This window comes from Aethalodelphis obliquidens, unplaced genomic scaffold (assembly GCF_003676395.1).
Source record: "Aethalodelphis obliquidens isolate GAN/ISIS:26980383/991018 unplaced genomic scaffold, ASM367639v1 scaffold3, whole genome shotgun sequence".
Lineage (NCBI taxonomy): Eukaryota > Metazoa > Chordata > Mammalia > Artiodactyla > Delphinidae > Aethalodelphis > Aethalodelphis obliquidens.
The window spans coordinates 50,336,481-50,359,013 of record NW_020837947.1 but is presented as its reverse complement, the minus strand read 5'-3'; the positions used below and the strand labels follow the sequence as shown (position 1 = coordinate 50,359,013).

Here is a 22,533-nt window from a genome sequence, read left to right as displayed (position 1 = left end):
TTACCCAACAGAAGGGGCACGAGACCAAGAATGAACCAACTCACATGGCCATATCCGGCGCGCACAATCACACACAAACACACAGCCACCCAGTTCTTCCACGAATCTGTCTGGCGCTCTGGAGAGAAGGGGGAAAGTGTTCTGAGAAAGCTCCAGCTCCCTCCCCTTCCCCCTTGCCATGAAATATAATAATTCATTTTTATTACGAGAGCCGCACTGTCCTCACCATCTCGCACGCACAGAGCCACACTCCCTTATTCATACTCTTAACTCCTCAGCTCCGAGAGCGCCTGCATTTTCTTTGGGAGCCGCTTGGAGGTTCATTAATATCATTAGCATTTAACCCCCTCCCTCTTTCCATCCCCTCCCCGCACATGGCTGACGTCAGACCCCGCCAGGAGTTGGGGGAAAAGCTAAGTGGGCCAGGGACGCCCTATTCCCCTCCCCGTGGCTGCCTGTCAGAGCGCTTCTGGAGATATTACAGGGGACCCAGTCCGCAGCGACAGGCACAAAGTCACGGGGTAATGAACTTCGGGAACCCTTTGCCGCTGCGTGCTTGGCTCTCCCCGGAAACCGGGAGCTGGCCTCCTGTTCCCTCGGAAGACTTCCCAGCAATCTAGTTTTTCCCACTCCGCGCTCGGATTTGGGCAGCGCGGAGCCCATCTGCCTGAGGCTGCGGTTGTGTGTTTCCCTTCTTTCCGTAAAAGAGCAACGGTCTGTAGAGATCTGCCCACACTCTGCCTGCCTAATGTAGAGGGAGGAACTGAAGACTGAGAGACAGGAATGGGGAAAGAGAGGGATTTTGCCCTTTTTGCTCCGTAGAAAGACCATTTTCGTGTCTCCATCTCTGTTCTTCAATACCCTTCTCTTGCCTGTCCTCCCTTCTCCCTCGATCTGCCTGTCCGTCTCTCCATTTGTCTGTACATGCCTGTGTCCATACCAAGCAACATTCCCAGCAGCTGCGGTTTTGCAAGAGGCGGGAAGAAACTTAAGGATGCTTAATTTTCCACTGTGGAACGAATTCTGAGCGCCCGGGGAGCAGCGCAGCGCGCAACCGACACCCACCTGTCCGGCCCCGGAGCCTCCCAGGCTGGAAGGCGGCTGGAGAGCGGCGGCGCCCGGCGGCGAAGCGGGCGTTGCCGGCCGGGACTCGGGCAGCGCCCACCAACCGCTCCGCCCCGGGACCGCCAGCATGAGCAAGCCGGCCGGATCAACAAGTGGGTACCTATCGGGCCGCTGCGGGGCTCAGGCGCGCAGGCTGGGACGGACGGGCGGGCGGGGTAGCCGGGGAGGTCCTGCTCCGATCTCCGAGACTCCGAGCCTGGGAGAGGGACTCCAGCGGTGTGTGCGCTTTGGCCCAGCTCCTTGTAGACCATGAGTCAGTGCCTTTCGTGGTGAGGGAAGAACAATTTCGTTACCTCTGGATTGCTTGATTCCCCCCTTTCTCTGGTATGGTGGGAAGGTTGCGACCCAGGCCGCCCAGCAGTCCCGCGAGTTGCCTCCACTTAGCCGCCAGGTGCGGGGAAGAGGGGGAGGAGGCGGCGGGGGCGGGAACTAGGCCGCAGCCCCAGGCTGCAGCACAATAACACGCTCGCTCAAAACTCCGAGCTCCAGAGCGCAAAAGCAACTTTGCGCAAAGCGGATTTTGAATGGAATGCTTTGCACCCCTTTTCTAGCTATTTCAAATAATCCTGCAAATTGGGAAGCAGAAACAATTTAAAAGTCACATTTTCCTTAATCCTAAATCCGCGTAGGTCATAACTGGGGAATTTAAAGTATGGCGAACCGCTCTAGCAAAGAGAGGACCAAATCCCTAATCCCAAGGAGTTTTCGAGCGAGAGCTCGGCAGAGGCAGGAGAGTGCGGCCTGTTCCCCTCCGCGCGCTCCTCTCCTTCCTCAACCCTGCTTAGCTGGAGGCTCTCCCTTGGAACTCCAAGTCGTGGCTGATCTCTAACCGCCCCTAGACGCCGGAGTGCAGGTCTGAGTGTATGTGCGAGGGCTTTTGCGTGCTCCTTGCCTGCGGACCCTGAGAATGTGCAGGCCAGAGCCGGCGCTGGGGGCCGCAATGCCAGGGTCTCCATGGGGCATTTCAGTTCCCGCCTTCCGGTGGCCCGGGGCTGCGGTTTCCAGGGTCCAAGGCTGGGGGTGGTCGCTGCCGAAGTCCCCACATCCCGGAGTGCTCCCGCCGCCCTTGTCGTTTTCGCTTATGGCATTTTTGGCGCTTGTGCTTTTCTCAAACACCCCCTCCCCTCACTCCCGCTCATTGTCCCGAGCCTTTGAAAGTTGGGAGAGTCCGAGATACTTCTGAGGACTGATAATGAAGTCCCACTTGAGTGGGATGCAATTCCTCCCCTCCCTCTCAAGAAGTGGGTTGTGTTTTTATTTTGTCCGTTTGTTTTGGTTTTGGGCGCTGCCATTTTAAAAATTAAAGTGAACGTGAACAAGAAGAAAAAAGGAGAAATGTTTGGAACTAAGGCGGAGGGAGGAGAGAAGGAATCTCAGCTGCCGCCCGAATCAGAGCCGACCCTGGTGGAGGACTGGAGTTTCCAGTTAACCTCGGGCCTACCTGGCCCTCGCTGTTCGAATCTCTGGGAAAGGAGGCGAGCTCGCATATTTATTGTGGCCCATGTTGTGGCGTGTGTGCGTCCTTCCCAGGAGGCGCAGAAGGAAAGCCTTCCTGGTGCATTCCGAGCCTCCACCTCAAAAACTGAAGCCGGCAGGCCTCGGCAGGCCTCGGTGCTTGCTTGCCCCGTGACAGGTCCTCGCCTCCTTCCCTGGAAGTAAGGATCCTCAGACCCCTCGCCCACTTGGGGTGCGCAGTCGCCGGGGTTGAGGAGCCTTGAAAAGTGAGGCCTCGGAGGTGAGGGAAGGGGCGGGCACGAACTGGGTTCGCTGGAACCGCGCCCGCATGCTGTAGATGGACTAGGACGCAGGCGGACCGTTCGGACTTTTAGGAAAAAAGGCAGAATGACACTGGGGAAACTTTGGAGCTTTCCAGCTTCCCAAGAGCCTGAGTTGGGCCTCCTAAGCCTCGAGCCCGACGCAGGTCCGGACGCCTCCGCAGGAGTTTCTCAGGCCCGCAGAACAGCTGACCCCGCCCGCGGCGCCGCGCCATCCAGGCCTTCTCCAGACCGGTGGCGGCAGCGGGGCCCAGGCCTGCGGCCCTCGGGCCCCGAGCAGCGAGGGGGTCGGCGCGCAGCGGGCGAGGTCAGGGCTGAGCCCGGCCGCGAGGTCTGCAACTCCCGCCTTGCTCGGATTCGCACAGCTGGAGAGCAGAGCGATGTCACCCGGGAGACCCGCCTGGGTGGTAACAAGACCCCGGCCAGTCACCCCTGCAGCCCAGACTAACTTCTTTCAACAGCCTCTGATGGTAATTACAGTAATCGAAGCTGCCATATATCTTTAGGCAATTATGACACACAAAAAGCCCCGAGGGGACCCCCTGGCGAGGGAAGTTAAGAACGGTTTTCCAGCCTCAGGAAACTCCCGCCTGCCTCACGTCGGAGCTCGCTCGACTTGCTAAATGAGGGGAGCTTTGCAACGGGGTCAACCAGCTTGTCTCGTGACCCAAGTCACCTTAACGTGGCTGGGTGGCGGAGTCTGAGGCGCACACCCGCTCTGCCCCGGAATTTTCGCGTCCTCCCCTCTGTGCCCCGCCCCAGGTGGGTACGCCTGTCTCTAATCTGCCCCGGGAGCCTCGGCCCGGAGGTTTGCGCTGGGGCAGGGCCGCCCTGCCGCCGTGGCGGCCCCGGGGGGGGGCCGTTGGTCTAGGAGCCCCGCCCCTGGAGCCCGAGTAGCGTCGCCCGCCCCTAACTGGTCCTCCCTCCACCCCGTCGGGGTTCTCCAGAGATGCATGTCCCTGGCCTCCCGTCTGGATGGGGGGCGGGAAAGAGAACCCCCACCACTGCTCCTCCCACTAGCTCATCTTGGCATCATCAAAACTGCCACCGGGAAGAGGAGGACAGCTGGGACGACAGGATGGCTGGACCCCAAACACGGACCCCAGCTCAGCCAGAGCGTTATGCAGAGGAGAATGGTTGCAAGATATGGAAACCAAGTTTACTGCTTTCCAGAGTGAGGGCGGCTGCTGCGCGGCCGTTGAGTTCCCTTGGGCGCAGTGACAGGTCCGAGGGGGTGAGGGACAAAACCCGATGTCGCCTCCCCTGGCTTTCTACAACCCCCTCCTTCCCCCAGCACAACCTCTCCTCCCACCCTGCGGGAGAGGGGGCGCCGAGGCGGTGGTCGCCGCGCCGCGCGCCTCCCCCGCCGGCCTTTGTCGCCATCCGAATTCCCATGCTACTTTTTTTGACGGGTCACTGGTGGCTCTATAGGCAGGTGCTACGGCGGGGTTGTAATTGCCCGGGCCGAGCCTGGTGGTTACCAAACCCCCTCCCCAACCCTGCCGCCCGCGTCCTCCCCGCCCCCACCCCCTGCAGCTCCTCGACGGCCGCGGTCGGGGGTGCGCGCCCGCCAGATGCCTCGGAATCCACCGGCGAGTTTCCACCCTGAGGCCTCGGGCCCTTCCTGCGCGGCGCCCTCGCCTCCCCTACTCCCCTGGACCAGTCGTCCTCACCCTTGCCTCCCATCACCCCAGCCTAATCGTGGTCCCTAACCTGAGCGCTCCGGGAACAAGGTGCCAGCTTCACAGAGGCCAAGCCGGAGGCCGCCCGGGCCCAGACTGGAGGCCTTCGGGCCGGTAGCAAAGGGAACATTAAATGTAAAGAAGTTAATTATTAACTAGTATTGTTAAATATCATCATCATCGTTATCAAAGTATTAATTAAGTTAACCCTTTATTTAATACTCCCTTTTTTTGCACGAGGAAGGATTTCAAAGTTCTTATGAACCACTTCAGGCTTGTTGGACCCTTGAACCTTATAGAAAAATAGTTCCCTCCCTTATAACTTTTCGAATTTTACCCTCTCCCTAACATTCCTCTAGGGTTCGCGGCCATCCCAGGCTAGAGGGGATTCCAAGGCTATTTCTCTTAAGTCAGGCGACTGTCGAGGCCACGGAGGGTGGGGGCAGTTTAGGGAAACCAGTCAGAACTTTGAAAGAATCGGCCTCAGACAGCGGTGGAAAAACAGAAAGCCAGGGACCCCCGCAGGATCTAGTGTGAGAAGGTAGGGCTTTAAGGAGGAAGACGCTGGGGAGTCGGGGCGGAGGGGTGTCGTCCCACTCTAACCTGCCAGGGAATCGACATACTTACAACACTCTCCTCCTACTTGCCTACCTCGGTGCTGGTTACTTTGGGGAGAAAAAAATTTTTTTTCCTAAAAGAAATTATTTCTCAAAAGCGATCCATCAAGCATTATTTTAAATAGGTAAAGTGAAAGTTGGGCAATTACCACTACCCTTATTATCATTAATAATCCTAGTATTAGCATTACAATAATAATCCTAATAATAACAACCGCCCGGCAGCTCAGAGAAAACTCGATTGCCTTCCAGCTGCCATCCCTGGTTCCAGCCGTGTTTGTTTTTCTTCTTTTCCCTTTTACATTTCAAGTTTGTCTCCTCGCGCGCTCACTAACAACTTTCTCTGTTAAATGCAAGAGCAGGAGAGGGAGGCGGCCAAACTTTCCGCGGAGCAGAAAGGCAGCGGCGGCCGTGCTGCCGCCCTGGCCTGCTGTAATCTTTTATTCCAAAATGGGTTTCGGCGATTAGAGGAGACCCAAATACATGTAGCGGTGCATGAATAATGCTCATTGTAGGAAACTGACACTTGCTCAAGGAAAAAAAGTTTGGCTATAAAATCACTTCATTATTTGCTTTTACCGCAGCTTCGGTGCTAATCCCTTCAGAGGTCAGATTGCTTAGCATCTCTCTCTCCCTCTCCCCTTTCCTCCTTCTCCGCCCTCCTCTCTCTCTCACCCCATCCCCCCTTCCCTGTCTTTCCTGCGATTTCAGGCCGTATTTTAGATATCCCCTGTAAAGTGTGTGGCGACCGCAGTTCGGGGAAACACTATGGGGTCTACGCCTGCGACGGCTGCTCGGGGTTTTTCAAACGAAGTATCCGAAGGAATAGGACGTATGTCTGCAAATCTGGAAACCAGGTACCTTAGCAGGGCTGCGCTGCCCCGCTCCCCTCTGCCGCCTCCCCTTCCTTTGTTTGTGCCAAGGCCTCCTCTGAGTTTCCAAGCTGCTGAGGAGAGACTAGGCCCTGACCTCTCCTTTCCTCTCCCCTCCTTCCTGCCTCAACTCTCAGTGGCCCTTTTGCTTGGGAAAGGCAGAAAGAGGCAAGGGAAGAGAGCTGAGTTTGAAGGAGGAAAGCTGAAGTCCCAGCATCTCCTTACACCCCCTATCAATCCCCGCCCCCTTTTTTTAATCCTCTGACAGTTTTTGACACTGGGTAAGGCCCACACCCAGTGACTATAAAGCCAGCCCAGAGGATCTAAGGAACTTTAGAATCTAAACCACAAGTGCAGGCAGGTAAAAGGGCTATTTTATGTCACTGCCACCCCAGTCCCATTCCTAGCAGCACCTAAGTTCAGTGCTCTGACCCAGGTCTGTCCGGGCAGAAGTGAAAGGCACAGGGCATTTCAGTCAGCGAAGTGAGCGTTGGCTAGTTGGAACAGAGAGGATGTGCTGTATGAGGGGCTGTGCCTTCAACTTCAGAGAAGCAGGGCTGCTTGGTAGTGGGTAGTGGGGCTTCAGCACCCATGTGACTTTAGTTGGGCCTTGTCAGAAAAGGGCAGAGTGAGCAAGAAGAGAAGGTGCCCAAGGAAGGAAACTGGGAGCCTCTCCACGGTCCCCAAATCTTCACTTTCTCTGCTTCTCTGGTTGATTCTGTTTTGATCTTGAGCAGGCAGAACTGTCTCAGAGAGACAGAAGAGTAGGGGCATGGGTTGAGTGTGAGCCAGAGCTTCCAGAAAGAGTGAGCAGACACCTCCCCCTGACTCAGTTTCCAGCTCAGTAGTAGGTTTATTTCAACCTAGGAGATCAGCCTTTTGGTCCCACACTTGGCCTTCTCCTTAGCCAGGCACACAGACCCTAAATACAGAGTGACAATCTCCACTCCCAAGAAGATCCTGGAGAGTGCAGTAATCAGAAAACATCCTTTGGTAACCAAAATACTAAAACGTTTTCACTAATTAATATATATGATACACATATATACATACACATATATTGTCTGGTGCTAGTGAATTGTTTATCTTTTTCTGAACCTATGTCTGCTCATACCAATTTCTGATAGATTTGGATTATCAACAAAAACAAGAACAAGAAGATGCTGCATTTGGATAAGTTATTTTGAACTCTCCAGCCCTGTTACCTGTTTAATTGGGTCCATAGCTCTGTATCAGTTTCTCTCTTCACCATATGGACACATCACATTATATACACACAGAACTGTATCCCAGTAGCCCCACAAGAATATGAGATTACTGTGGGTCATCAGACTTGAGCAGGCCTCTACTTAAGTTATCTTTTACTTTTATGCAATGCACAGAATTGGGGAATCAAAACCTCAGATAATATGCTTGATATTTTCAAAGGGGCTGGCTGTCAATTCACACATATTGATGTCAGTCCAAGTGCTTGTAAAGGAGTGTTGATAGACTCATCAGGCATGGTGGTCCTCTTCTTACACAGAGAATAAATGGACCTAGCTGAAGTGCGCATCTTTCTCTCAGGCTCCAGATATTTATATACATTTGATCTGATTTGAAGACACTTCTAGGAACTAATGAAGACTTCTGTTATGCATTAGTATGTTTATCAGAATACTAGGAGGATAACATTGAGGATAGGCATATGATTGCATTTAATAATAAGTTATTTAAACCTTTTTACATTGAGCTATTACATTGGCCAGCAAAGATGACCTGAAGAATTCAGTTAGGAAAAAAATTTATTTCCTTTCTCTCCTTTATTCTAAGCTTAGGTAAACAGCATTCTAGTTTATTATTAACAGTAACAAGGATGTTTAGAAATTATTATGAACTTCTGCTCTACCTTTATTTTAAATAAATCAACGTATTTTAAATCAGAGGGGTGTGATCTCATAAAACTGTGTGTTTGAGTGTATAATTTTTTCCTAAGGGATATTTCAGAAAATTTGCTTACTCCAAATTCAGAGTATATGAATTTTGAGATTATGAAACAAAATAAAAATACATTTATTTTATTCTCTTTCTTCCCACTGTAAATGTAAAAGTAGCAAGTAGTATAAACAGAGCACCAAACTTCTTATGTATTTACTGTGTATAAAATACACATGTAGACATGACTCTTTATGAATCTATGTATATGTTCTCTCAGTAATAGCACCTAACGCTGAGTGAATTCCATTAGAAATTTTCTCTGTTTTCCTCTTTTAATGGCCAGTATTTTTCCAGAAAATTGCATTGGATAAAACATTTATTTTCTCATGCATCTCAAATAAGTATTTCTAAGGCACAATTACCTCTTTTTTTTCAGTTATCGTGCTAATATTCTCAATCTATGTTATCATTTTGTCAGACAGTTCATCACATTATCTTCCTGGTCATATTTACATGGTGGGCATTTCTAGAATTTGTCCAGGCCTTGGGCTCTTCCCTTCCCACTCTCACATCTGTAAGCCTTGCCCTCCTAACCACTCTGGCTTCTGCCTCACCTTCCAGAAATGGCTGTGTTTCTATGAATCTGGGCTAAGGCTAGTCTTTAAGACAACTCTCAACATGCTGGTCAGAAGCATGGCTTGGAGTACAAAGGCGAGAGAGGAAAACAGGAGAGTGGAGAATAATGGGAAATATTTATCTGACAGATAAATGGGCTCACCCAGAAAGTGACAGAAAGAGGTAGACTCAAGACCTGAAAGTGGAAAGAATAGTTGGTGGGAGGGGGACGTGGCAGGGGTCCTGGCAGGCAAGCCTGCTCCTTGCAGAGCTCTAAGGCCTCCTCCTCCAGGGCAGGTCGCTGTCTTCGGTCCTGAAAAGTCTCGCCCCGCTCCAACCCCTCTGCGCCTGGCGGAAGTTCCCCTCGGGAGCTCCTCCCCACGCAGCGTAGTCTGGGCAAACCAGGAGCTCTGACCCTTCACCTGATTTGAGAAGGACTTTCCTTCTTGTCCGCTTTCATAGGGTCAGGGGCTGGTCCTTTTGAAGTAGCCCCAGGAATCCCAGCCCTTTCTCTTCCTGGCTCCGCTGGTGCCCAAGGCCCTCGCGTTTCGCGGACCCAGGCTTGCAGCTCCGGGGTCTGTTGCGGGGTCCGTACCCGCCTCAACGCCTTTTCCCCGACCCGGCGCCGGCTTCGCGTCCCCAGTCTAAATGTCCTGGGGGCCGCTGACCGCCTGCGCTCTGTTCCAGGGAGGCTGCCCGGTGGACAAGACACACAGAAACCAGTGCAGGGCGTGTCGGCTGAAGAAGTGTTTGGAAGTCAACATGAACAAAGATGGTAATCTATTTATTCTTAGTACATCTTTTTATCCTTATGTTGGTTGAATAGTAAGTAAATTATGTGTACAGAAAATAATGGCACTCCTATGCATGTAAATCATCTCCTGAGCATTTCTTTCCAGGTGCTGGGAATTGGCCTCCGGCTTTAGTCATCTCCCTGCATAAGCCCCACCCTCACCCCACTGAACTCCCCAGGGCAAGACCCATGCCCACGTGGGACACTTGCGCCTCACAACCATCCCCACGAAGCCAGCGTTCCTGGAGTCCCCACTCTGCTGGGGACCCGCATGTGACATTCCCGGCCTCCCATGCTGATTCTTCTTCTCACCTCTCCTTGCAGCCCTTTTGTGGTCAGACTTAAGCCTGTTAGCCTCCCGCAGGGTCTTGCTGTCTGGATACTCTCCTGGAGAGGATATCTTGGGGCCTAGGAGACGGGTTCAAGGAGGAAGGGCAGAGACACGAACACGCGGAATGTCCACCCCTTGTTTGTAGACTCACCAAGATTACAAAATCAGGACGGCCGATCTGAGCTTTTTCAGGGCCTTCTCTTAGTTCTAAAGAAAGGGGCTGGAGGGGCAGAGTGACGCCAGTGGGTGCCTCGGACACCCAGCTCCCAGAAGGCTCTTAAAGGCGCGCAGCAAGAACTAGGTCGTCAGGATGCTTCTTGGGCTTAGAGTGCAATCCAAGCTCGTGCCCGGAGGTGGCCTGGCGAGGGCGCCCCAGGCCGGGACGTGGCAGGGGTCTTGGCTGGGAGGGAGGGATGGGGCCTCAGGACTGGGTGCGGAGTGGGCTTTGCCCGGACGGAGGCCTGGGCAGGGTGGCATCTCCACGAGGTACAGCGCCCACTGGGGAGAGTTCCTTCCTCCGCGGCGCAGGAAGCAGGAGGGAGCGTCCAACCTGTTGAACTTGTGTATTGACAAGTTGTCAAGCTCGTCGAGCGGAAGATTGCCCTGAATTAATTTGTTTGTTTAAACTGTTGGTGGTAATTGTCACATCTCCCCTGCCTTCCTCCAGCACACTCTGAGAGGGCTTTCCCTCGTCCCATTCCCCAGCGGACCCGGGCTCGGGTCCTTTTCTCCTGGGGTCCTCGGAGGCCAAACGGCATCTCCAAGTGGGGCGAGGGATGGAGGTGGCGGGGGGGAGTGGTCGTCGAGCGGATTGGGAAAAGTGTGTGCAGAGACGCTGTGCCTGGCTGTGCGCAATGCTCCCTTTACCCTTGGTTGCGGTGGAGACCCAGCTACTCCTGCCCAGAGGGTCTCTGGTTTCCCTGCTACCTTCCCTGGGTGCAGAGGAGCCCTCAACCGACAGAGAACACACCTAGTTTTGCCTGAGGCTCGGGTATTAGTGTGACACTTTGGGCCGGGCTGCTCTTCTCGGCTTCAGCTTCCTTATGCAAACAGTGTAAGGGTTAAACGGTCTCAGAGCGCCCTCCACCCTCACATTCCTTCTCCCTCCTTCTCTTCACCTCCCGGGTGCCCTTGCCTGTCCAGACGCAGCTTTTGGCCCGAGAGCGCGGCAGCGTCTAAGTGTCACCGAGTCTCTGATCTCGGGCGTGCGCCGGTCTGTCTGTCTCTGTAGCCGTGCAGCATGAGCGGGGGCCTCGGACGTCCACCATCCGCAAGCAGGTGGCCCTATACTTCCGTGGACACAAGGAAGAGAACGGGGCGGCCGCGCACTTCCCCTCCGCAGCACTACCCGCGCCGGCATTCTTCACCGCGGTTACGCAGCTGGAGCCTCACGGCCTGGAACTGGCCGCCGTGTCCGCCACCCCTGAGCGGCAGACCCTCGTGAGCCTGGCTCAGCCCACGCCCAAGGTCAGTGACCTTGCTGGGCCCGAGACCTTTCCGAGTGGAGGGCGGAGAGGGGCGCGCCCATTCTTTTTCAGCTGGCATGGCTCAGGCAAAAGATGGAGAGAGAGAGACCTCACGGGGTGCTCGGTGCTTCGCCGAGCCCTGCGGGGAGCTCTAGACCTCCCTCTCTCCCCTGTTGAGCTAGGGGTGCTCAAATTTTAGTGTGCAGTAAAGTCACTCTCTAAGCTGACTGCAAACGTGGCCGCCTAGGCCCATCCCCCTTTCAGCAAATTTGAGGTGGTGCCCAGGAACCTGTATCTTTAGAAAACACCTAGTGTAAAGCCCTGGCTGAACTAAGAGGGCAGCCTAGGTGTTCCTGGAGGACAGAAGAGCAGAGTTTGTTTTTAGAAGAAAGAAGTTGCCTGCAGCTGGCAGAAGAGCCCCTGAATTGCAACTGCAGGGGTCTAATCTCTTGGGCAAAGCCATGGGTCCCTAATGCAAGAGAGAAATGTGGAGCTCACCTTGTTAGGACAGTTTGAAGAAGTTGGCTTCATTTCCCACTCCCCGTACTCTCTTCTGAGCCGCATGAATTTACACGAGAATTGAGCCTCTACTAGCAGGGACACCGCCAGAACCACCTCAAAGGGCTGCCACCTAGGGACTACCTTCCAGGCTTCCAGTTGGTACCTACCCAAAGCCCCCACTCCAGGCCGAGAAGGGCTCCAGATCTCTCTCCCCAAGAGGAGGGCCAGCTGCAGCCCCACACTGCAGGGAAGCCAAACACCTGGGCACACGCACACACACAATATTTAATATTGCTTTCTTATCCTTGATGTGTATAATAAGCTTGGGAAAGTAGTGTTATGAATATGTCGTCAGTTATGAATGGGAATGCTCTATGAATGATTAAGATGTCTAATTGAAATATTTCCATAATATACTAATCCTTTCTAAAAATACTCATATGCATATTTGTGTTTGGGATGCCTATTAATTTATACTTTCTCCACATCTATTTTTATTTACTCAAATGCAAGAAGCTCTTGTCTAAATTGGGAGACAGGCTTGGCACTTGGCTCAGCCTGAGGAAAATTTGCTGCAGGGGATAGAAAAGCCAGATGCCCCTCTTGAAGGAACAGGCCGCCAAAGAGTGGAAATGAGCCTCTCCCATCAATTATTATTCCCCAAACTCTATAGATATTCCTATCTCCTTCACTGGTCTAATTAGAAAATTTAAAATTTGGCTCTTCTTGCAAAGCTGCAGTTTCCTTACTCCCTGTTGTTTCTCTTTCTTCCCCACCCAGTACCCCCATGAAGTGAATGGGACCCCAATGTATCTCTATGAAGTGGCCACAGAGTCAGTGTGTGAATCAGCTGCCAGGCTTTTATTTATGAGCATCAAGTGGGCTAAGAGTGTTCCAGCTTTCTCCACGCTATGTTTGCAAGACCAGGTATGACCAAGAGGGCACTGAGCTCTTGGGGGAAGGGGGTTGGGAAAGAAGCAACAGTAGCCAGTCTTATGAAACGAGAAGTTACCTGGATAAATCACCAAGGCCAAGCATCCGTTCTTAACAGCAGTAGGAAATGATTTTTCTTAGCTTCTTGCTATGGGTTCAAAATAGCTAGCTATGGAATCCTTACTAAGAAATGTAATTATGTTATTCCAGGAAAGTTGGATATGATCTAAAAAAACCAAATATACAAGACCATTGTCTTTTTTTTCATTATCTTTTTTTAGTTTAATTGAAACAGCAAATTTCATCACAAATTTTAAAAATCTTAATGATTTTTAAAATTGTTAACAAAACAATATTTTCTTAAGAACACTGGAACTGAGAGACAGAACGTGATGAGAGTATTCCCTTGTAAGATTTTGGGAACTAGTCTCATTATTTTATATTTGCAGCTTTATATTTTCCATTGTGATGTTCATAGTTTTGGCCACTGATTGATCAGCATGAAGGATTAAAGAGTGCATTGCACACCTCCCTTGATTCTTTAAATGCTTTTAGAGTTTTTGTAAACAAATAGGTCTGGTGCATAATCCTGTGGTTGTAAATGACATTAAGAGGGAGAAAACAAAGTATGTGCCTTTAAAATTGCATCGTACGGAAACTCAGAAGTTTTGTTGTTAGGAATATCAGAAATGGCCTCTGCCAGAATTTTTCTGCCCTTAAGGGAAAGACATAAAATGAAGTATTCACAAAAATTGGCCGTCACCAGCACATTCATGGAAATTAATGACAAATTTCCCAAAAGGCTAATAAGTAGCTCCAAAAGCAAAGGATTTGTTTCTTTAATTCATTTTATACCTAATTAAAGCATAATAGTGCCCCTTAATATGAAGTACATTTCCTACAGAGAGCCCTGGCAATGTGCTCAAAACATTTAATCTTCTAACCTGGGATGTTCTTTTTTTCATGGCCTGGACTTTCAGACATGGTCAGAATTAGACATTGTTTACCTTGCATTTTTAAAGTATTATTTTCTGTATTTAATGCAATAAAACTGAAAATAAAGCACTTTGAAAATTAAACATTTTGGTCTAATTGTGATTTTGGTTACAAGCCTTCACAATTCAGCCCTTAGCTCTCAAAAGGAAATCCTCTCACATCCAGAACTGACTGGTTTTTGAGAGATTTTTCAAAAACAAATTTTTCAAGATGGTTAGTTTCTATCTTTGACCAGCTTTACTGGTTGACTCTGACCATTTGCTGTGTGTGTGTGTGTGTGTGTGTGTGTGTGTGTGTGTGTGTGTAAGTTGGCTATTTTTTCTCAAAACAAGTATTTGTAGACTCTTTAATCCAAACAAAATTTACTTACTGTCTGCCACTTAGCCCTTCGGCGGAAACCCTTTAACAACAAGCAAACTGCAGTGAAGTGGAATCCAGTACATTAATTTCGAAAAGGAGCCATATTTTCATTTTAAATATTCAGTAGCACATTTTAATAGAATGAAAATGACAAGCACCTTGATGCTGTCCACTTATGAGTCTCAGAAAAATCAGGCAGTGAGATGAGGTAAACTCAGCAAAACCTGATTAACATAATTACACCCTGATTTCCCTGCATGCCTCTTGGGAATTAGTGATCACTCTCCCAGCCCAGCCCGCTCAACCCTCCAGGAAGATGGGGGCCCACATCTGCATGCTTAGTCTGGAATCCTCAACCCTGATAATATCAACATTTTCTATGAGGGGAATCCACCTGCTGTGCTGCTGGTGACATTTCATAGAGCCTGGGTCTCCTGAGAAGTTTCTAGGTGGTCAGGAACAAATGGATGCAAGAACAAGAAGGGTAAACTCTTTCCCAAGGGAAGCAAAATTTGGGGAATTGGAATGGCTGACTCTCAAATGCATGTGCTTAAGTATAGACACCTTTTAATAAAGGAAAATATGAGAAAATAAGGGAAAGCTAGAATATTCAGAGGAAGAACTATCAGGACAGGCATTTAAAACACTTCTTAAAATGATGGAAATTTACATATTGAAATTGTTTATAAATTTATAAATTACACACTATATTATATTATACATCTATTGTATGACAGCTGATGCTTTTGGAAGATGCTTGGAGAGAACTGTTTGTTCTAGGAATAGCACAATGGGCCATTCCGGTTGATGCTAACACTCTACTGGCTGTATCTGGTAAGAATTGCACAATTTAATGACTTTGTTGTAGAAATTACCATAAAAATACATTACTGAAAAAAGAACAACATGTAAAGAATAACAAATTCCTGCTGAACAATAGAGTATACCTGTCATTTATAAATCTATATTTAAATGCAAATAATGTTGTTTTGTTGTATTCATGACTGCTTGCATTGTTATTTAAATGCAAATTACTGTGTTTGTTATCATCCAAGAGAAGATTTTATATTAACTTTCATACAATATAGCCAGTTTACATGGAATCAGATATCTTAGAGTGACAATTGAATAGATATTGATATGCAGGATTTTGTCAAAAATCAATATTAAATCATGAAAATGCCTTCATGTTAGAGCATTTATTGCATATTTTTATTCTAGGCATGAATGGTGACAACACAGATTCCCAGAAGCTGAACAAGATCATATCTGAAATACAGGCTTTACAAGAGGTGGTGGCTCGGTTTAGACAACTCCGGTTAGATGCTACTGAATTTGCCTGTCTAAAATGCATCGTCACTTTCAAAGCTGGTAAGCAGACACAAACTGCTGTCTCTTCTCCTTCCCCAGTTTTGCCATCTCACTAATTCAGCCACCTCCAAGTCCAAAAAAGAGGTGATGGTTTTCAAGAGAGCTGATACTCTTAGTCTGACTCCATTTTCGATAGCCATGGAACCTGCATGTTCTTCTGCTGGCCATCCACTTCCAGAGAGTGCTTTCCCCATCTGCATTTCCTGTGCTGCCTATCACAATTTCCTGGTCTTCATTTCTAGTTCCTACACACAGTGGTTCTGAACTGAGAAGTTTCCGGAATGCTGCCGCCATCGCAGCTCTTCAAGATGAGGCTCAGCTAACTCTCAACAGCTACATCCATACCAGGTGACCCTTGTTTGCCTTGAACGTGTACTTAAGAAAATTGCTTCCATTGTGAATGTGTGAGCAGACAGCAAAAAGCCAGTTCAAACATTGTGACTAATTATCCTGTTGCCAAGCCAGTTAATTTAATTAGAATCTGTGTCCTCGCGTATTTCGAAGGGTAGGTGAGAGGAGCAAATCAAATTACATTACGAAACTGAAAGCACTGCCAGACACCTTACACCTTTCCTGGATGAATAAGTTGATCCATCAATATAGCTGAACACATTGAGGTGAATGGGCCCAGATGTGAGCAAGGTGAAAAATGAAGGCTAAAGTGTTATGTTAGTTGATATATTAGAGAGTGGTCACATGACCCTTTAAAAAAGGCAAGTGCCTTTCTTTGGATGCCAATCCCAAATAGAAGGACCAGAGAACTTTCTAAAGCGGTCATCTTTAACCCCATCGTGACTGCTGTCTGGCTTTGGTGATTGGTATCTGTTGACTGATTTTGAGCCATAGCACCCACCATGTTACCTGGCCAAGCAAAGCCCACTGACAGAGGCTGTTCTTGGCTATTTGGAGAAACTCTCAGTCACTGGGGTTCCAGCAGTGCTCCTCCTGGCCCACCAAATGGGCAAATCCACCACGAGGTCTACAGACTTTCTGATTCCATTTTCAGACGAAAAAAGCAAGGCTTTTAAAGAGCAGTGAAACCTTGCTGGCTTCCTAAGTTAGGGCTGCAGTAGATCTGAGGTTAGAATAGAGTTGCTCTTCTTACTTATTCTCTAGATCTTGAAGAGAAGCCCATGGAAACCAGTCTCTATCATCTCAACATCACCCATAGACACTAGGCTGGGAGAAACTAAATCAAATGGGTAGAGGCAGTTAATGCTTCCATTACTGAAGGGGTCAAAGAAACCCCAAGTCACCTGTATTCATTTGGGATGATACCACTTCTGCAGGGATCTCCTTATCCTTTTATAAATCCTCTTTTGAATACTAATGAGTAAAACTGTTCCCTGTCCCAGAGTCGTTGAATGTAGCTTTTCGGAATTCCTATTCCTGAAAGCTTTAGGCTTCACAGTAGATCTTCAATAGCTGATAGCAACCAATATCTATTGAGTGCTTACTGTGTGCCTTACAACCCAGCATATTATGATTTTCCCTAAAAGTAGGGGAACAAGTAAATTTGTAAAATGTGAGTTTAACAGCAACAACAAATTGTTCCCTGTCCATGGAATATTACTGAAACTGTGATGAGTGGTAGAGCCTGTGTATGTTTTTCCAAATTAAAGTTCTGTGGTTTTAAATTTAAAATCCACATTTACTTTCAGAATGTATATAGTAAGCACTTACATTTGTTCAGAATTATAAAATGGAACAGTACATAATTTGGGCACTTTTTCCCCACTAAAAACTAAATTGTATATCATAACTGACCTCTGACATTTAGAGTCTTTAAGGTATAAAGAACATCACACCAGGAGAATATGATACTAGGTATTGATTCAGTCAAGCCTTTGCTGAGTACTCGCTTTGTGCAGGGTGGCTGGTGAGCACTGTGGAACACGAGAAAGGACAAGATACTACCCATTATCGTTGCAGGAAGTAGGCAGAAGTGTTACTCCAACTCAGACCAGGGAAGAGAAAAAGCAAAGTGGGGAGTGAGAGAGAGAAATTCTCGTTGGAGGGAGTGAGAAAAAAATCTGCAAAGTCTGATGCATCGAGAAGACATGTGAGCTAGTTCTTGGATTCCAGCAGGAGAGAAGGGGACCAACAGGAGGCAGAAGAGGGGCTGGTAGAGGTGCCATGGAAGGTGTAAGGAGTAAGGGAGAGGGAGTAAGGAGTAAGGGAGGAGAGGGAGAAAGGAGGGAGTAAGGAGAGTAAGGAGAGAGCCTGACATTTCAGGAGCTGCTTCTAGGACGACCTGAGAGAGTTAAACCACAAATTAACAGAAGTCTAGTTTCGAGAAATGACAAGTATACTACTCCTCTGTCACCCTCAAAACAAGGAAATTATTCATGGAAGAAACACATCTGCTTTGACGTGAGCCTTTCATTTCATGATATCAGCTACAGCTAGAATTTAATACTAATATCTAGAGTCATACATGTGACAAAACTGACTATACCTTACTGCTTAGCTCCTTCAAATCAGCGAACATTCTCCTCTAGCACTTTCCTGTCTAGAAAAATAAAATCTGAAATTGAGAAGTTAATGTGGCAAACTGAGCTAATTGTGCATTAATTGTTAAAGCTGCAAACTGAGCTGATTGTTACAGCCCGGTAAGTGATTTCTCTAATTACCTAGGACACGAGGAGAGGGCTAGAAATCGGCATTTCAAACAAACTATATACAACTATGTGTAACAACTATATATAACTACATATAGTGATAAACAATTTAGTTATATATAATAAACTATATAACTGACAATCAAATACCCGAATCCGTGACAGACACAGAACACTTACACCTGGAAAGAAAACTTCCAGTTATGTATGCTGATGGATGAAGTCAAGGGCAAAGATACTCTACAAAATAATTTTGAGCAGTCAGAGAGCCCCTCTCTTTCCTTCTCTCTCTGTCTCTGTCTCACACACACACATACACATGGTTATTGTTTCTGGGTAGTAGAGTACTCCACATATAATAAACAATTTGTGTTGACTGACTAACCAGCCCCTTCCTAACTAGAGAATAAAAGAAGTGGGTGAGTAGGTGAGTGGATAATCTACTCACAGAAAATCAAGAGTTAACTGTCTGTGGAGTCACCAAAATACGTCCTTTCTGAAAGTAGTTATTTCCCACAGTGTTTTCTCACTGTGGGAAACTTCAGCATGTTGGGTGGATGCTGCAGACACAGTGGGGGCTTATCTAGGCAGCCACTGCTTCCCACCCACTTCAGGGGGCTTCTCTCCTCTGCCTGCCTGAGAAGGGAAACAGAGCTGCTGAAGAGAGTAAGTGGCCAAGGTGAAAGGGAGACGTGGGCCTTGGGAATACTTTCCAGGAAACGTAGGAGATGTTTTTGGCAAGTAGAGTAAGCGGTGGGATTTATGTATTTTTTAAATGTAGAGAAGCTACACCGTGTCCATACCACATTATTAAAGGTGGTCTGGTGGTCCCTGTCCATTGGTGGTCATGAAGCTGGGCAGTGAAAGAGCCAAATGAGGTCCTCAGAGGCCCAGAATGAATGAGCAGCCTCGTATCAGGTTGAAGAGAGGGACTCTCTTGTGCCCAAAGCTAAGAGACAAGCATGAAAGTTGTTCCCCTGGACTCTGCACGGTGGGGTTATTGGGCAGTTAAACTCAGTGTTCAGCTACCTAACTCCTGTGTAGGAATTGATATCTGTCAGTTTCTAGCACCTGTGGCCATGGACTGAACCTGGCTGAGTCACAGATAAGTGTCTCCAGAGGTCAGTCTTTTGGGTGGTTTGTGTCAGTGGAGGGAGACCTCCTGGTAGACTGTATTGACACCTGCTTCCAAGCTATTGACTGAAGACGCATCAAGGCAGTGAGGAGGTGGCTTATAGGCATCTAAAGGCAGCAGAAAATTGAACTTGCACATCTGAGCACAGATGTACGTTGGACATCAAGAGAGGAAATTGTTCAGCAATTTCTCACATCTTTAATTATATGCCAATTTCATTGACATGAAAGTTGGGTGGCACTGCCAGCCAACAGAATTTAGTCTTTAATTTGCAGTGTAATAAGGAGGGAATTATTCCTGAGAGTGACTAAGTATAGTGCCTGAATAATAATTTAGAGAATTGCTTAGAAAAGGAATCCATTTTATTTGAGGGAAATAGCCTCATGAAGGAGTCTTGTGAATCAGACACTGTGGATGTTGTCACTAGTTTTGTCATCAATACCATTGGTTGGTTTCTACACTGGCAACCTTTTATTATTTGGTCTAAACTTAGTACCATGTTTCTTAAAATTACTTTTTCTCCAAAAAAACTGCAACCCCTGTGCTAATGAGGAGACAGTCACCGTGTGCTTTTGGCAGCATCATTATGTTCTCCATGCCTCAATTATTCCACCTGCAAAACAGGGACAGTAGTGCCTAGGCTAGGATTCTGTAGTATGTTATTAAAGAGGCTGAATCAGGAGATTAAGCTGAAGATGGTGTGTGTTCAAGGATGAGATATTAAGCCTGTTAGTGATGGATCTTACCTTGCTTTCATGGCTTCTCCTATTCCAGATATCCCACTCAACCCTGTCGCTTTGGAAAACTCCTGTTACTTTTGCCAGCTTTACGTTCTATTAGTCCATCAACCATAGAGGAAGTGTTTTTCAAAAAAACCATCGGCAATGTGCCAATTACAAGACTGCTTTCAGATATGTACAAATCCAGTGATATCTAAGCTCTCCAAGTCCCTACTTTTCAGGATGGGACAGTATCTGATGAACTTCTACCCATGGAGAACAAGCCTCAACTAACAAACCCTTCAGGAAGCATAAACCTGGGAATGTGTAGCCTTCAGGAAAAAATGTCAATTGACACAAAACAATTCCAGTAGCTCTGACCTGCTGCCTCACCCAGGGTGGGGTGGCCTGGAAGGAAAAGGGGGTGTAAGAGGACCGCCTGAGCAGAGAGGACTCACTGCTACCATGCCCTGGGAGGGGACCGAATTCGGGGTTGCCACAGGCCAGGCCATTCTGCCTCTTACCTGGAAGATCAGGCTGATCTATCAACAGCTGAAACATAAGTAGAACATTTTTTTTCCCTTTTAGCGTATAAAGTTGGGTAACCAAATATAGTTCTGTGTATAACATCATACAGCAGCCTTCAGAACTATCTTATGTTGAAGAATTTATTTCAAAAATAATGGTTAGGTTTTAAATCAAAAGTTTTATCAAAAGTTTCCCTTCTATTGTACTACTTCATAAAGTGGCCTTCAGAACTGAGTTAATAAGTGAAAGGTAGCTTATGCTGTGAGATTTGCTTTTTCTCTCTCTTCTTCCTTTCTCTTTCTTTCTTCCTCTTCCTCTTCCTCCTTCTCCCCCTCCCCCTCCTTCTTCTTCTTAATACCATAGGCCAGGCAACCTTGTCAAAGGAATTGGTGGACGAAAATGAGATTCTCACCAGGACTTCAGGTTGGATAACATCTAAAAATAGAAGAGCTTTACTAAAAGAACACAAGTCGAGGGAGGATGAATAAAAACAGCAAAACCAAATAAAGTGGAGATGAATGATGGAGTGAGGCAGACTGCTGTCCCATTAACACAGTGCTGAAACCAAAGGCAATGGGGGTCCAAACTCGTGTTTCAGCGAGTCACACCAGACAGTAAATGAACAGAGACATGAGACCAGAAGGAACTTCAAGGAGATGGATGCTAAAGGGCTTCTTGATCCAATGCTAACAGCCTGAGACTCTTCAATGCCTTTCAGAAAACCGGTTTCTAGTAAAGCTTTGAATGCCTGCACGTGCACACACACACTTCGTCCTACACTATAAGCTGCTCCTTTGGTATAAATCTCTACTTATGGAAATGTAGAAACAAACATTTTTAAATAGCTGCTGTACTTTTCACATTTTGATTTATTAGGTACTAGCACTGAGGAAAAATATTCAGCACTTGGACTATTATAGGATGAGTAAAACTTTCCTTGTATAAAGTGAATTAACTGATTTGTGAAGTTAAAAGGTTGTACTCATTGTATTTACAAAGAATAAAAAATATATTGAATTTAAATGAACTCTGCCTGATTTCTTAGCCTCCCTCCCCGGCTGGTTCTTATCTACCAGTTACAAGGCGGCGGCGGCGGCAGCTGGTGTAAAAACTGAAGCTCAGAGCACTGCAGCCTGAAGAACTGAACCACAAAGGCAATTTCCTTTTTACAGTGAATCCCATGTAGAATGATGAATAAAGAAATAAAACATAAGATTCTGTTCTCTGCAGCTCTCAAATGTAATTGCATCTGTTAGAAAAATTGCTGTGTGAGGAAGAAAGAGGCCGATTAACAGAGTCTTCATTCACTCACTCCTCTGTTTCTAACTCTCTTGCCAACATTTCAGTCCTGACCAGGAACTTAAAATTATTTAATGATCAAAAAGATAAAGTGTGAAGAACCATATTGGTGAGTAAGATGCGGAAAGAGCAGTAGAAAGTGCATTGAGATGTTCCCAGCAAATCTCAGGGCACTGGTCCCACAGCCAGAAGCCAGTGGTGGAAATCAGAGTTGCCCAAGGACATGGGCACTATGCGTTCCTCCTGGGCAGCAGCTCCAGCAAGAGTCTGGAGCAGAGGCACTAGCATCTCGTGGCTAAACTGACTTGGCAGATAGCATGTGTGGAAGTTCAATCAGCCATCCACTCCTAGTCCACTAATTCCACTGAGAAAAAGAACTTGGTCTTAAAGGAAAGCAAGCTACTCAAAGATTTGTACAAGAATGTTCTTTACAACACTGTTCATATTTAAGAACTAAAATGTCCACCAGCAGAGAATAGATAAATTGTGGTAAATACAGACAGTGTTACAATAGTTCAAGTGAATGGACTAGAGCTGATGTATAACATTGGTAAATCTGGAATATGGTGTTGGGGGAAGTGAATCCCAGAGGATACATACAGATTGGTTTTAATATAAAATTTTGCAACCTACAGAACAATAGTCCACCATGTTTATAGATATACAAATGTATAGCATATGTTTAAAACAAACATGAGTATGGTAAACACTAACCATATGATAGTGGTTACCTTTGGGAATGGATGGGATTGCTGAAGGGTACCAAGAAGACCCTCCCTCAGATGTTTCTGAAATGGTTGATTTCATAAGACAAAAGAGAATTGCAAACAAATATAAGTTCAATGACAAGATTTGGCAAAGATGAGCAATGGATTCA

At 47.4% G+C, this 22,533-nt stretch overlaps 1 protein-coding gene across 1 annotated transcript; it reads left to right on the top strand.

The window, feature by feature from the left end:
* The first annotated feature begins 461 nt into the window (after positions 1-461).
* Positions 462-21,527, top strand: NR2E1 (nuclear receptor subfamily 2 group E member 1). Its single transcript, XM_027089250.1, has 9 exons — positions 462-1,217; positions 5,911-6,056; positions 9,291-9,378; positions 10,959-11,194; positions 12,475-12,621; positions 14,721-14,817; positions 15,205-15,354; positions 15,597-15,702; positions 19,885-21,527. Exons 1-9 carry the CDS (start codon positions 1,193-1,195, stop codon positions 20,045-20,047), a joined length of 1,158 nt encoding a protein of 385 aa, XP_026945051.1. The 5' UTR covers positions 462-1,192; the 3' UTR covers positions 20,048-21,527.
* Positions 21,528-22,533: the final 1,006 nt, after the last annotated feature.

Excerpts from the sequence above, each read along its gene's own strand:
- NR2E1 (XM_027089250.1), top strand. The coding sequence starts at position 1,193 with ATGAGCAAGCCGGCCGGATCAACAA. Across the intron at positions 14,818-15,204 it reads CACTCTACTGGCTGTATCTG|GCATGAATGGTGACAACACA; the intron begins GTAAGAATTGCA and ends TTTTTATTCTAG. Across the intron at positions 15,703-19,884 it reads AACAGCTACATCCATACCAG|ATATCCCACTCAACCCTGTC; the intron begins GTGACCCTTGTT and ends CTCCTATTCCAG.